We start from the raw sequence: 13754 nt of genomic DNA, 5'->3' as shown, positions 1-13754 counted from the left end.
TGGCTCATACCTACAATGCTAGCTTCTCAGGAGGCTCAGATCTGAGGATCACAGTTCAAAGCCAGCTCGGGCAGGAAAGTCCATGAGACTCTGATCTCCAGTGAACCAGCAGAAAACCAGAAGTGGCGCTGTGGCTCAAGTGGTAGAGCGCTAGCCTTGAGCTGAAGACCTCAGGGACAGCGCCCAGGCCCAGAGTTCAATTCCCACAACGCAGAAGAAGAGGAAGAAGAGGAACAACACAGGTGGAGCACACTTGCAGAGCGCAAAGGCCTGCGTTTGAGGACAGGCTGTGGGAGAAGCAAGCATTTTAGGAGGCTGGAAGTGCCAAGGACCCAGGGGCACGGAGACCCTGTGGAGCGTCTCCACCCTGAAGTCCTGGTTCCAGGGAGGGGGTGAAGGCTGCCAGGACCGCATTTCCAAACATGCTCCGTCCTCCCAAACCCCAATCGTGCAGGAGATGCTTGCTTCCCAGCCGCCCGTGGAGTGCGTCTGAAACGGAGCGCTTATGTGGCCATAACAGTGACGACCACACCTCCGGACAGGGAGATTTCATTGGTCCTGGTCTCTGATCAAAACTTAGCACAACTAGAAATAAACGACTAAAGTGTTGCCTTTCTCCACCCACCCCCCGCCCCAAATCTTAACTATCTCCCACCACGAGAAAGACTGCAAGGAAACAGCCCTGTGGGGAGCAGCCCAACCGCCCCCGCCGCGCCCCAACAAGCTGCCCCCAGCTTGTTTTCATGTTCTTGATTGAAATTCATTAAATTAGGAAAGAAAAGATCATCAAGTGTGTGTGTCCCATCCCGGGCAGACGCAGCACTTCCTGTGGGCCCCTGGCTAGCCCCTCTGCCAGCGGAGGCTCGAGACCCCGGGGTACGCGGGGTGGCCCGGCTTCTGCTGGGGTGCAGTCGGCAGAGCAGCTCTGTCCCGGGCATGGGTTTGGTGGGCTTCTGCCTGGCACCGTCTGCCCCAGCCCCTGCCCGGTGCTGGGTGGTCGCCGAGCCCTGTGGCCGCCTCCTGACCCCAGGAACACCCAGGCAGGGAGGAAGGGAGCGGCCGGGCCGCAGGTACCCCCAGCTTGCCGGCCTGCAGCGAGCGGGGTCCCAGGGCTGGAGGCACCTCATTAAACCAACCGAAACGTGTGTAACTCTAGTCGGCCTCGGCAAGGCACCGCGGTCCATGCGAAATTAAAATACCCAGGGCCTCCCTCCCCACCGTGGGCGGGCGGACTTGATTCAGAGGCAAGGCCGGAAGCTTCTAGTCCTGGGGAAGGATTTGGCCCTGATGATAATGGGTCCAAGAATGTGCTAGGCCCACAGGTACGCTCCAAAGCTCTTGGCCCTATACCCCTCTGTCCAGAGGAACAACCCCCCGCCCCCATATACATACATACCACACACACAGCACATAACACACACAGCACATGCATACACACACCACACACATAGCATACACACATGCATGCACACATGCCACACATACATATGCATCGCACACATGTGCGTGCGTGCACACACACAGAGCTGCAGCTGACTGCTCAGACCTGTTTGACGTGAGAAAGGCATTGGGGCATTGCGATCACTCCCAGAACCACGGATGTACCGAGGCGTGACGTGGAGCTCTGAGCTAGCAGAAGGGCTCATCCGAGTTGGGCTGAGGGATGGTTTGCTCAAGAGGTGCCCGTGGGCATCAAGGGTTCGCTTTTGTTGCCCTATAAAAGAGTGGTGGGTGTTTCAGCGGGGGCTCCTGGGGAGCCATGGAGCGTGGAGAGTTGCTGGTCTTCGATTGTAGGCATGGAAACCCCGTCGGGTTGGCTGTCAGGCCTGGGGTTGGAGCCTGATGCCTGGGCCCAGCTCTGGCTACGTGGAGGTGCTGGGGCTCCAGCCCCCGGCAGCGTGGAAGGGGTTTGACTGAGAACAAGGAGGCCTGGATGTCAGCAGCCCAGGACGGGCTCCTGGGGTTGCCTGGGTCCTGAGCACCAGGTAGGCCAGCCGGCCGCCCTCCTGGGGAACCCGGTGTCTGCCCTCAGGGTTCCGGAGGCCCCGTGGTAGACGCAGCTCCCTGCCCCTGCAGACTTCCCAGGATAGGGTGAGGACACGGCTGTTGTGTGCCGGGTGTCCATCCCATGGCATTAAACAGGCGCCCGCTGTGCCCAGAGGGTGCTGCTGGCCAGCGGGTGGGTGGTCGGGATGGGGTCTGGGGGAGGGCTGGAGTGCCACCCCTGGCCAGGACTCCTAGAAGGCTCGGGGCAGCCGGCGCGTGGCGTTGCGCACGAGCCGGTCTGCAGCGCCACCTGGCCGGTCACCAGCTCTCGTGGGACTCAGGGTGGCCGGGCTGGGCCAGGCCAGTGTCCTGCATGTGATATCCTGTGGGGGGGGCATTGCCCCCCTGCTGGGGTACCTCTAGGGGAGCAGAGGGGTGGAATCTGACCTTGGGCAGCCAGAACCCCGGGCAGGCAGCGCAGAGCCCAAGCCTGAAGTCCCAGCCTGCCGTCCAGTGTGTTCCAGGGCCTGGGTGCCCCCCCCCCCCCCCCGCAGGTCTGAGGCACTTCGCAGGAGAGCGGCTGTGGTAGGGATCTGGTAGGGTCCTGGTCTTGGCTGTGGGGGGGGGAGTCAAACCCAATGGTGTCCCCTTCCTGTCACCTCAGGCTTCTGTGGTTCCGGTTTACCTGGCCTGGCTGTGGCCATGGTAGCAGAGTGGAGGCGGGTGCTGTCTTGGGGGGGGGGGTGGGAGGAGGGCCGGAGGCCTCCAGCTGTGCCCAGCACATGTCACGGGGGGGGGGGGGGCTGGGGCCCGGGGGCTCTGAGCACAGGCCGGTGGCTGGGGCAGCTGGCCACAGGCAGGCCCCGGAACAAAGGGCGCTTTGAGCGGCCTGCATGCCTGCGCCTCGTCTCCGGCCAGTGACCCCCCACCCCCCGAGTGCCCTGGCTGGCTTGGCTCGCTTGGTGGCGCCCCAGAGCCTGTGTGGAGTCTGAACAGCTGGCCCTGGACCCGCAGTGGGGGCTGTGCGGGGCAGAGCCCCCTCCGTGGGAAGACCCTCACAGGGTTTCCCGTTGTGGGGCTGGGCCGTGGCATGGCTCTGATCCTGGGCCAGGGTGCCAGGGCTCCCCGAGGCCCACGTGGCTGACCCTCCTGTCCAGGGAGATGGACTGGGTGCTGGCCTCTGGGACCCAGGCTCCGAGGTCTTCCTGCCCGGGTCCCAATCCCCCCTCCATCCTTAGCCTCCCACCCTCTCCAAATTGAATTTTTCCTTGAAAAGAGGCTCGGATGGACGGCACCTCAGAGACCAGCACGGCCATGATAAGCATCTTTATTATTTTGCAAAGAAAAAGAAAAACAGTCTTTCAGTGGGTCTGAGAGTCCCCGCGGGGGCCCTCTTTCAGCGGGTCTGAGAGTCCCCGCGGGGGCCCTCGGTGCCTCCTGTGGGTGAGCCACGGCTCTGGCTTAGCCTTGGAGCCTCTAAATCAACTGCACAATCCCCCGAGCGTCAGGAAACCTCCCCGGGCTGGGGGTTTGCCAGCCAGAAAGAGTGAACAGCAGATAAGACGCCGGCGACCTTCATCCTTCTCCACGAGCAAGGGACCCACCGGGATTGAGAAACAGCAGCCCCGCGTGCTGACCTTCGCCCCTTTGTGCACGCCACATAGGAAGACCCAGATAAGCACCTGTCCTGCTACACCTCTATCTTAGCCAGACAGATTTGGATTTCTTTGGGCAGAGATCTGTGCCTCTGTCACCCCCAGACACCCCCACATTCAGGGGTGTGTGGCCCCCCGCGGGGCTGGCTGTGTCTTTGTCATGTGGCTTCGTGGTCTCGGCAGCGGTGGGCCGCCGTGGCCTCGGGACAGCCTGGTGTGCTCAGCACGGGTCCCCGGTCCCCCGCGCGGCTCCTGTCCACACCACCAGACCCGAGATGCAAGGAAAGGCAAGGTTTGGTCTCCTCCCCAGCCTCACCCGCCCGCGAGCCCCACGCCGTCACCCTCAGCTCTCAGGGAGGAGAGAACCGGCTGTGGCCCACGTAGGCTCCTGCTTCACCCCGACCCCACGCCCACAGAGGAATGAGGCTGAGGTGCCTACGGCTCAAGGACGGCGAGAAGCAGCAGCGTGGGGCCCCAGGCAGAGGCACGTGACAGAGGCCCGGCGCTGCTGCCCCAAGACCCACGGGGCTCCCCAGGCAGGGGCAGAGGGGCCCGGGGCGCACGCCCTGCTGCCCAAACACACATTCCTTCTTAAACCCAGCAGCTCCGCGGCGTTTCTTACACACACAAGGTTGTGCAACCGCCGCCCTATCTATTTTCAGAAGTTTTCATCACCCGACAGGATAGGGGTGCCCATGAGCGCCCCATGCCGCCCTCCTGCCTGCCCCTGCCCCTTCCCACCCCTTCCCCTGCTCTCCCTTTCCTGCCTCCTCCTCCTCCATTCTCCCCTTTCTTCCTCTGTCTTCTTTCTCCTTGGCTTTCCTTTCTCTCTTCTTACCTTTTCTTTCTTCCCTCCCTCCTCCTTTTTTCTTGTTTGGCTTTTCTTTTACCTTCTCTTTTCTCTTTTCTTTTCTCCTCTTTCTCTGTCCCCTCCCTCCCCCCCTCCCCCCCTCTCCCCTCTCCCCTCCCCCCTCCCTCTTGGGCTGTACTTTAAATATACAGACCCCAAGTGCACAGTTTGGGGGCGAGGCGAGCCCTTTGCCTCTGTTCACCTCCAGAGTGTCTCCTTTTTCAGGCTGAGATGGTCCCCGTCCCGCACCGAACCCCTCATCCCTGTCACCTCACCCTTGTGTTCTGTTGTACAGACGGCCGTGCTGACTCGTGTCCACCCCCCCCCCCCCCCACGCAGCCCCTGCTCCCTTCAGGTGGGTTCAGACCCCACCGCAGGAAGGCCTGCTCCTGCTGCGATTGCGCCTTTCTCTGGGTTGTTGCTTTTTTTAAAAAGAGCAGCACTGAGTGTGCAGCGTCCATGTTTAGTGCGCGGGGAGCCTGGCGGCCACGGGGCTGTGCAGCCACGCACCCGCCCCGCCCACAGGCACGTGCTAGCTGCCAGGTTTTGGTTGCTTTGATCTGTGGTTCCGCGTGGTTAGTACTGCTGCCCAGCCAGCCCTGCGTGCCGTTGGTCAGGCATGTGTCTTCACTAGACAAATGTCTATTTGAAGTGTGTGTGCACGCGTGTGTGTGTGCATGCGCACGCACCAGTACTGCAGCTTGAACTCACAGCCTTGCACTCCAATCTTGGCTATTTCACTAGTGCTCTGCCACTCGAGCCACAGCTCCATTTCAGGCTTTGTGGTGGTTTATTGGAGATAAGGATCTCACAGACTCTCCTGCCCAGGCTGGCTTTGAACTGCCGTCCTCACGTCTCAGCCTCCCGAGTGGCTAAGATTGAAGACTGGAGCCTGTAATAACCTGAGAAAACACTAGACAATGTGTCAAGAGCTTTGTTTAAAAGAATTATTGTGAATCATGCAAAGCGTGAGACTCAGCCTTGAACACCCACTGTGGGTGAGGCAGAAGGTCACGGGGTGCTGTGGGGGTGCCTCCAGCAGGGGCAGGGTGACCCCGAGACCACAGCCTTCCAACTGTGGCGGAAGAGTCGGCCATTGGCCACGGTGTGGAGAGACAGGCCGTGCGCCCTGCTCTGTCTGAACCCGTGGCCTGCCTGCGACTGGGGGAGGCGGGGTACAGAGCCGGGGGCCTTGGTGCCTGTGCCTCCTCGAGCCCCGCCCTGTGCTGCTCCCCCCCGGCCCCGTGCTCCCCCCCGCCCCCCCCCGTGCTCCCCCCGCCCCTGTGCTCCCCCCGCCCCCCCGTGCTCCCCCCGCCCCCCCGTGCTCCCCCCGTGCTCCCCCCGGCCCCGTGCTCCCCCCTCCCCCGTGCTCCCCCCGTGCTCCCCCCGGCCCCGTGCTCCCCCCGCCCCCGTGCTCCCCCCGCCCCCCCCCTGCTCCCCCCGCCCCCCGTGCTCCCCCCGCCCCCGTGCTCCCCCCCCGTGCTCCCCCCGCCCCCGTGCTCCCCCCTCCCCCCGTGCTCCCCCCGCCCCCCTGCTCCCCCCGCCCCCGTGCTCCCCCCGCCCCCGTGCTCCCCCGCCCCCCCGTGCTCCCCCCGCCCCCCCTGCTCCCCCCGCCCCCCGTGCTCCCCCCGCCCCCGTGCTCCCCCCCGTGCTCCCCCCTCCCCCGTGCTCCCCCCGCCCCCGTGCTCCCCCCGCCCCCCCGTGCTCCCCCCGCCCCCCCCGTGCTCCCCCCGCCCCCCGTGCTCCCCCCGCCCCCCTGCTCCCCCCGCCCCCGTGCTCCCCCCGCCCCCCGTGCTCCCCCCGCCCCCCCTGTGCTCCCCCCGCCCCCCTGCTCCCCCCGCCCCCCTGCTCCCCCCGCCCCCGTGCTCCCCCCGCCCCCCGTGCTCCCCCCGCCCCCCTGCTCCCCCCGCCCCCCCGTGCTCCCCCCGCCCCCCTGCTCCCCCCGCCCCCCTGCTCCCCCCGCCCCCGTGCTCCCCCCGCCCCCCGTGCTCCCCCCGCCCCCCTGCTCCCCCCGCCCCCCCGTGCTCCCCCCGCCCCCCTGCTCCCCCCGCCCCCCTGCTCCCCCCGCCCCCGTGCTCCCCCCTCCCCCGTGCTCCCCCCTCCCCCCCGTGCTCCCCCCGCCCCCCTGCTCCCCCCGCCCCCCTGCTCCCCCCGCCCCCCTGCTCCCCCCGCCCCCGTGCTCCCCCCGCCCCCCCGTGCTCCCCCTCCCCCCGGTGCTCCCCCGCCCCCCGTGCTCCCCCCGCCCCCCCGCTCCCTGCTCATCTGCTTGTACAGTAGCCGACACAAGGCCCGGGCTGGCCTTCCTACCCTGCGCCCTGCCCAGCCGGACCACACGCAGGTTTCCTGCATCTCTGGGTGACTTCACCTCCTGCCTCTGGGTTTCTCCACACCGGCCGCTGGCCTGTCCCCAGAATGTCCCCCTCCTGAGCTTCAACCTGCCTGGGAGGCCCTGGGTTCTCGGCCCCAGCCTCCCTGACTGCTGCATGACCTTAGTGCCAGATCATCTTGGTCCCCAGGCTGCCGCCCCCCCCCCCCACAGGTGCCGGGGCCCTGCCTGGTGGTGACGCGTGGGCTGTCCACCCATCTCTGGCTGCAGGAGAAGCCTCTATCCCAGAGCGTCCACAGCTGGGTGGCGGCCTTGCCCGCTCTGTCCTTCTGCGCTGGCTGGACCCCCAGAGACCCTGGGCTCCTGAGCCCAAGGCCTGACGGCTCTGTCTCCTATCTGCAGGGCAGAGCTTGGGGGCCCGGCGCCCTTGACCTGGCTTGGCGGGCTTTGCTGCTGTACACGGGGCCCCTGGGGGCCTGGGGAAGGCTCCACTGGGGCAGGGGGGGGGGGCGCGGGCCTGGATGAGTGGTGGTAGCGGGAAGGGAGCAGGCTTGGTTCTGCAGGTTCCCATGGGTGAGCAGGGCTGGGGGGCAGGAATAGCACCCCTCACCCCGAGCTCCAAGAGGCTGGGAGGAGGAATGGGCAGGCTCTCTGGTGGACTGGGCTGAGGCCCCATGGTGGGAAGTGACATCAAGTGGGCTCTCTGGGGAGCCGGGGCCTGCCCCTGCCCTGGCAGAGACCACCGCACAGACTAAGGGGCGTCTGGCTCAGACCCAGCGTGGGGAGGCGGCGGCCTTGGAGCCAGGGTGGCCGTGTGTATCTTAGAGGATCAGCTGCCCCTCAGGTCCCGTGTTGCTCAGCTGCAGCCCCCGGGGTCCCGCTCACCCCTGCCCCGCAGTGTGGCCCGCCCGGGCATGTGTGTGAAGCTGATCCTGGGGGAGATAATTTTATCTCTGAACAAACACTGTGTCCAGCTGTCTCCTCCTGGGACAAGGCTGTTTTCCTCAGGCCCCTTCCTGCCCTGCTGTAACGCCACACTGATTAACTCGGCTCTGCCGGGCCAGGTCTTTCTTGGTAATAACAGAGCCCAATCTCCTGCGGCCGCCTTGACCTGTGTCCCAAGGCCAGAGTTTGGGGGCTGGTGCTGTTCTGGACTCTCCTCACCGCCTTCCCCGCTCTGGAGCGGGGGTCTGCCGTCCTCGACGGCCCGTCTCTAACCAGGTTCTCTGCAAGCGTCAGAGGGCTCAGGGCCGGGGGCTGCAGACGGTTCAACAATAAGTCAAGTGTGGTGACACATGGGCCCCGGAGCCCCAGCTGCTTGTGCAACAGCTGCGTGAGGATCGTGGTAAAGTTCTCAGAAGCAGCACGAGCAGAAGGCCGGAGGATGGGCCACAGCGGTAGGAAGCCTGCCGGGCAAACACGGAGCCCCGAATCCACCCCCCCAAAAAATAATAGTTGTTTAAAAGCATTTGAAAATAAGAAAGCCCTGCACCCAGAGCTGAGCTGGACCTGTCACCTTTGAGGGCCTACTCGCCTTCCGAGGAAAGTGAGAGGGACCCACGTGGTCTTGGGCCAGCTTGAGGTGTACATAGACCTCCCTCCCTCCCTGTGGAGTGCCAACCAGGGCGGGCACCATTCTGGGAGCCTGGAAAAAGGGTAGGGCACAGCCATTCCCAACCAAAGCCCTGCACCCAGGACCTAAGGACAGAGGTGGGCCCAGCCACACAGCCTCCTTCCCTCAGGATTCCACGTGCAAACAAAACACGAGCAGAAGGGCTAGCTTCCCAGGCCCCGTGCTCTGCGCTCGCGCTGACCTGGGCTGGGTGGTGTAAATGTTATTTTATCTTAATGAGCACCATTTGGGCCCCGTGATGGCCGTGTCTGGCCACCCTGTCTTGGTAGACGGCCTGGCAGGGAACCCTCTGGGACAGGGCCAGCGGTGTCACCCGTCTGAGCAGAAGTCCCCCCCAGGGCCGGCTTCCCCGGGGAGGCAGGCACGGGCCAACTGGAAGGGAGCCCGAGAAGCAGAAGGCTCTGTGGCTTCGTGGCTTTGCGGCTCTGTGCAGGCCCAGCCAGCCTCCTCATCCCAGGCTGGCCTCGTGGGTCCCCTGCTGGCCAGGGCTCTGGGTCAGCTACTCACAACGTGGGTCGCCGCGGGCTGCATGTCATACCAACTATGCATGTGGCATTGAATCCCCACCAGGACTGGGGAGACAGCCATCCACCCTGCACAGCTGAGGCCAGGGGTGGGAGTCAGCCCTGAGGTTCATTCTCCTTCCTTTGCTGGGCTGTGTGGACCGGAGGACAATGTGTGGGACTTCCTCAGAGTGAGGTAGCCCAGGAACCGCCTGCCTAGTACACCACAAGACCAGCCACAAGCTGCCCAGCATAGAGCAGGCCGGAGGGGACATTTCACCCTGGTCTCTGTAATGATGGCCTCGTGAATGGAGCTGGGGTGGAGCCATGGCTGGCCACAGGCCGGAGGTGGCGAGGCCAGGCCCCTCTGCAGGCCACAGCCTCCCCCGGCAGGCCAGCCGCTGTCTGGCCCTGAGGATGCTCTGTGAGTGGACAGATCCTCCGGCGGCCTCCCTTTTAGGAGGCCCACTGGGGGGTGAGGCCCCCGGGCCCCTCTTCTCTCACTACCGTCAGGCCTCAGAGGACTGCTCCAGCCGGTTCCATGTTCCCGAGGCTTCTGTGGCTTTCCCTTGGCACCGCGAGCACTGCTGTGACAGGCTGGGCAGGACTCAAGACGATCAGAGTAGAGGCAGGCTGAGGTGCTGCAGGAAGGCTCTGGCCTTGTCAAGAGTCAACAGTTCTACTTTCCTTTTGAACTTAGCCAAGTTACACTATTCACCTTCATTTGTTCACTCTTGTTGTCCATCCAGCCTTCTTTCCACCCATCATCCATCCATTCATCCACCCATTCATCCTCCCACCTACCCATCATCCACCCATCATCCACCCACCTATCCATCATCTACCCATCCATCCATCATTCATTTATCCATCCACCCACCCAACTATCCATCATCCACCCATCCTCCCAAACATCCATCATCCACCCATCCACTCATCCATCCATCATCCACCCATCCACTCATCCATCCATCATCCACCCATCCACCCACCCATCCATCCATCCATCCATCCATCCATTCACCCATCCATCCTCCCATCCATCCATCCATATCCATCCACTCATCCATTCACCCACCTATCCTCCCATCCATCCATCCATTCATCCTCCCACCCTCCCATCCATCCATCCATTCATCCATCCATCCATCCATCCGCTCACCCATCCATCCATCCACCCACCCATCCATCCATCCATCCATCCATCCACCCACCCACCCACCCATCCATCCATCCTCCCATCCATCCATCCACCCACCCACCCACCCATCCATCCACTCACCCATCCATCTATCCATCCATCCACCCACCCATCCATCCATCCATCCATCCATCCATCCATCCATCCATCCACCCATCCACCCACCCACCCATCCATCCATCCATCCTCCCATCCATCCATCCATCCACCCACCCACCCATCCATCCACTCACCCATCCATCTATCCATCCATCCATCCACCCACCCATCCATCCATCCATCCATCCACCCATCCACCCACCCACCCACCCATCTATCCATCCTCCCATCTATCCATCCATCCACCCATCCATCCACCCACCCACCCATCCATCCATCCTCCCATCCATCCATCCATCCACCCACCCACCCATCCATCCACTCACCCATCCATCTATCCATCCATCCTCCCATCACCATCCACCCATCCAACCACCCACCTACGCACCCACCTATCACCCTTCCATCCACCTATCCATCCATCCACTTGTCTATCAATCCATTCATCTCTCCCTTGGTCCATCTGTCCATCTACCATCATTCCACTCACTCATGTATCCACCCATCCATCCTCTCATCTTTCAGTGCATCTGTTTATTCATTGTAACCCAAATGCTAGTCTGGGGCCCTGGCTTGGGAGCCTGTATGGGATGGTCTGTGCTGGAGCTCACTGTGCATGCAAGCACTCCCCGGGAGACACTTACTGGTGGGTCGGTCTCCGGCGGGACGGTCTGGCTGGCACTGCGTCTGCCCCTCAGCATTGTTCTCCTGCTGCCCATGCCCCAGCCCGTGGCCTCTTGCACACAGGCTCAGTGGAAAGCCATGTGGTGGCAGGCATGAGCTCCAGGGCTTCCCTAAAGCTTGAGAACACAGGTCTTGGCCCCTGGCATGGCGGCCCCGCCCAGTCCGGAGGCCCCCCACCAACCCTATGGGCCCCAGGTTTGCAGAGCAGCTGTCCACTAGATATCATGTATCAGGGCCTGGCTCACGTCACTGGTCTGTCCAACTTCTAGGTGCCACTGGGTGCCACCTGTCCCCCAGGCCACCCTGGGGAGCTGCCCAGGTCCCGGGCCTGTGGGGTAAGCCTGATGCCCTCTTCCTCAGGAAATCGTCCTGGTGGTGTTCTTTGGAACGGAGTATGTGGTCCGCCTCTGGTCTGCAGGCTGCCGCAGCAAGTATGTGGGCATCTGGGGCCGGCTGCGCTTTGCCCGGAAGCCCATTTCCATCATCGGTGAGTCACCCGCCACGGGCCAGGGAGTTCCCCCAAACACAAGCACCATCAGACTACCCCAGGTACCGAGAGACCCCCAAACACAAGCACCATCAGACTACCCCAGGTACCGAGGGACCCCCAAACACAAGCACCGTCAGACTACCCCAGGTACCGAGGGACCCCCAAACACAAGCACCGTCAGACTACCCCAGGTACCGAGGGACCCCCAAACACAAGCACCGTCAGACTACCCCAGGTACCGAGGGACCCCCAAACACAAGCACCGTCAGACTACCCCAGGTACCGAGGGACCCCCAAACACAAGCACCATCAGACTACCCCAGGTACCGAGGGAGCCTCGACTGCTGCGTCTGCCCACCATGGGGCTGGACCCCCTGGCCCCCAGCCTTGGAGCCAGTGGCAGCCGGGCGCTGCCCGGCGTGGCGGCAGCTCTTGGTGCCCGGGGGCTGGAGGTCCTGACCTGGGCTTTTCCTCCCAGACCTCATCGTGGTCGTGGCCTCCATGGTTGTCCTGTGTGTGGGCTCCAAAGGGCAGGTGTTTGCCACGTCGGCCATCAGGTACGTCCGGGTTTTGAGGCTCCCTGGGCACCCCTCCTGCTGCCAGCGGTGGGGGGGTCTGCCCTGCCATCTGCCTGGCTTTGCCGGGGCTCTCTGTGGGGGTGACGGGCAGAGCCGAGCCAGGGAAGCAGCCCGTGGGCCTGGTGCTGGGCCCTGTATGCATCCAGCTGCCCTGGGTTCAAGTTCTGCCCAGAGCTTCATTCCTTCCTACACTCTGTGGCAACCCTACCATTTGAGTCCGGTCTGCTCATCAGAAAGCTGGAGGTGTTCGGCCTCCCCCAGGGGGAGAGGGAGGGGCTGAAGATGGGGCAGCAGCCCTCGGCCTGGTGCCTTTGGAGTGACCCGTGGAGCCAGCCGAGAGGGGCTGCCGTGGGGGCCGGGGCCAGGAGCAGAGGGACATTCGCAAATCTCTCCAGGAGGCCTGGCACGGCTGGTTCGCCAGAGGGGGTGCCGCGGCCTGTGGCCTCACCCTACCCCGTGTCCCCCCAGGGGCATTCGCTTCCTGCAGATCCTGCGGATGCTGCACGTGGACCGCCAGGGGGGCACCTGGAGGCTGCTGGGCTCCGTGGTCTTCATCCACCGCCAGGTGGGTGCCTGAGGTGGGAGCGCGGGGCCCCCAGCGCTGCTGTGAGGGCCCCAGGTGAGCGGCAGGGCCACGTGTGTGCCAGGGCACTGATCCCAGGCCCTCCCCGCAAGACGGACAGAGATAGCTCCAGTTTTCACCCATGGTGCCAGCCTGGCTGGGGTGGGGGGGATGGGGGCAGGGACTCCAGATCAGAGGGGCTCCTGAAACACAGAGAAGGTTCAGAAGTCTGAAGGCAGGCCAGGGGAGGACCAGAGTGAGGATGAGAGCCTCAGACCTTTCCCTTAGCTCCCAGAGGCCATGCAAGGGACCTGGCCAAGCCTGGCAGGGGAAGGGTGGGGGGGGTAGGGGAGGGGGGAGGGGGGCGCTGGTCCAAGGGGAGAGCCGGGAACAGCCCCACTGAGAGAAGACCCCAAAACCTGCCGCTGGGGGTTATCTGGAGTCTGTCTCCACGTGGGAAACAGGCTGGAGTTGACATGGAATGATCTGGAAAAGGCTGGAGCTTACCGCCAAGGCAGCTCCCTGGCTGTGGTGACAGTGGGCCGGAGGCTCGTGTGTGGCGTGGGCTGACGCGGTCCCCTCTGCCGGCCTAGGAGCTGATCACCACCTTGTACATCGGCTTCCTGGGCCTCATCTTCTCCTCCTACTTCGTGTACCTGGCTGAGAAGGACGCTGTGAACGAGTCGGGCCGGGTGGAGTTTGGCAGCTACGCGGACGCGCTGTGGTGGGGGGTGGTAAGTCAGGGCCCTGGGCAGGGCGGCCTGGAGGTGGGGAGGTGGGCTGTGTGGCTGAGTGGGGGGGGTGGGCAGACACTGGCGTGTTAGGCCTCTTTGTCCAGCTGGGCTGGTGGCTCCTGCCTGTGATCCTAGCTGTGATCTCAGGCAGCTGAGATCTGAGGATTGTGGTTAGAAGCCAGCCCAGGCAGGAAAGTCCATGAGATGCCTATCTCCAGTGAACCCCTAGAAAACCGGAAGTGGAGCTGTGAATCAAAGTGATAGAGCTCTGCTAGCCTTGAGCAAAAAAGCTCAGGGACAGTGCCTAGGCCCTGAGTTCAAGCCCCACAACAACAACAAAATCAGCTTTTTGTCCACCAATTTATGGTTTTTAAGTCGACAGTGCAAGGCACTATGCCCCAGGCCGAGCGTGCCGGGGCCCTGTCTTGAAATTTGAACCCTGCTATCCTGGAA

The 13754-nt window shown here is 63.6% G+C and overlaps 1 protein-coding gene across 2 annotated transcripts in view; it reads left to right on the top strand.

Moving 5' to 3' along the window:
• Kcnq1 (potassium voltage-gated channel subfamily Q member 1) overlaps positions 1 to 13754 on the top strand; it is a 285785-nt gene that overhangs the window by 57949 nt on the left and 214082 nt on the right. For both annotated transcript variants that reach the window (XM_042672583.1, XM_042672584.1), the window contains exons 3-6: positions 11298 to 11424; positions 11906 to 11984; positions 12474 to 12570; positions 13161 to 13301. In XM_042672583.1, the coding sequence (XP_042528517.1) occupies positions 11298 to 11424; positions 11906 to 11984; positions 12474 to 12570; positions 13161 to 13301 (444 nt within the window). The remainder of the gene's footprint in view (positions 1 to 11297; positions 11425 to 11905; positions 11985 to 12473; positions 12571 to 13160; positions 13302 to 13754) is intronic.

The sequence above is a fragment of the Dipodomys spectabilis genome, unplaced genomic scaffold, assembly GCF_019054845.1.
Source record: "Dipodomys spectabilis isolate Male_0828 unplaced genomic scaffold, ASM1905484v1 ptg000728l, whole genome shotgun sequence".
NCBI lineage: Eukaryota > Metazoa > Chordata > Mammalia > Rodentia > Heteromyidae > Dipodomys > Dipodomys spectabilis.
The sequence above is the reverse complement of the archived record's forward strand: the minus strand, read 5'-3'. Positions and strand labels throughout refer to the sequence as shown.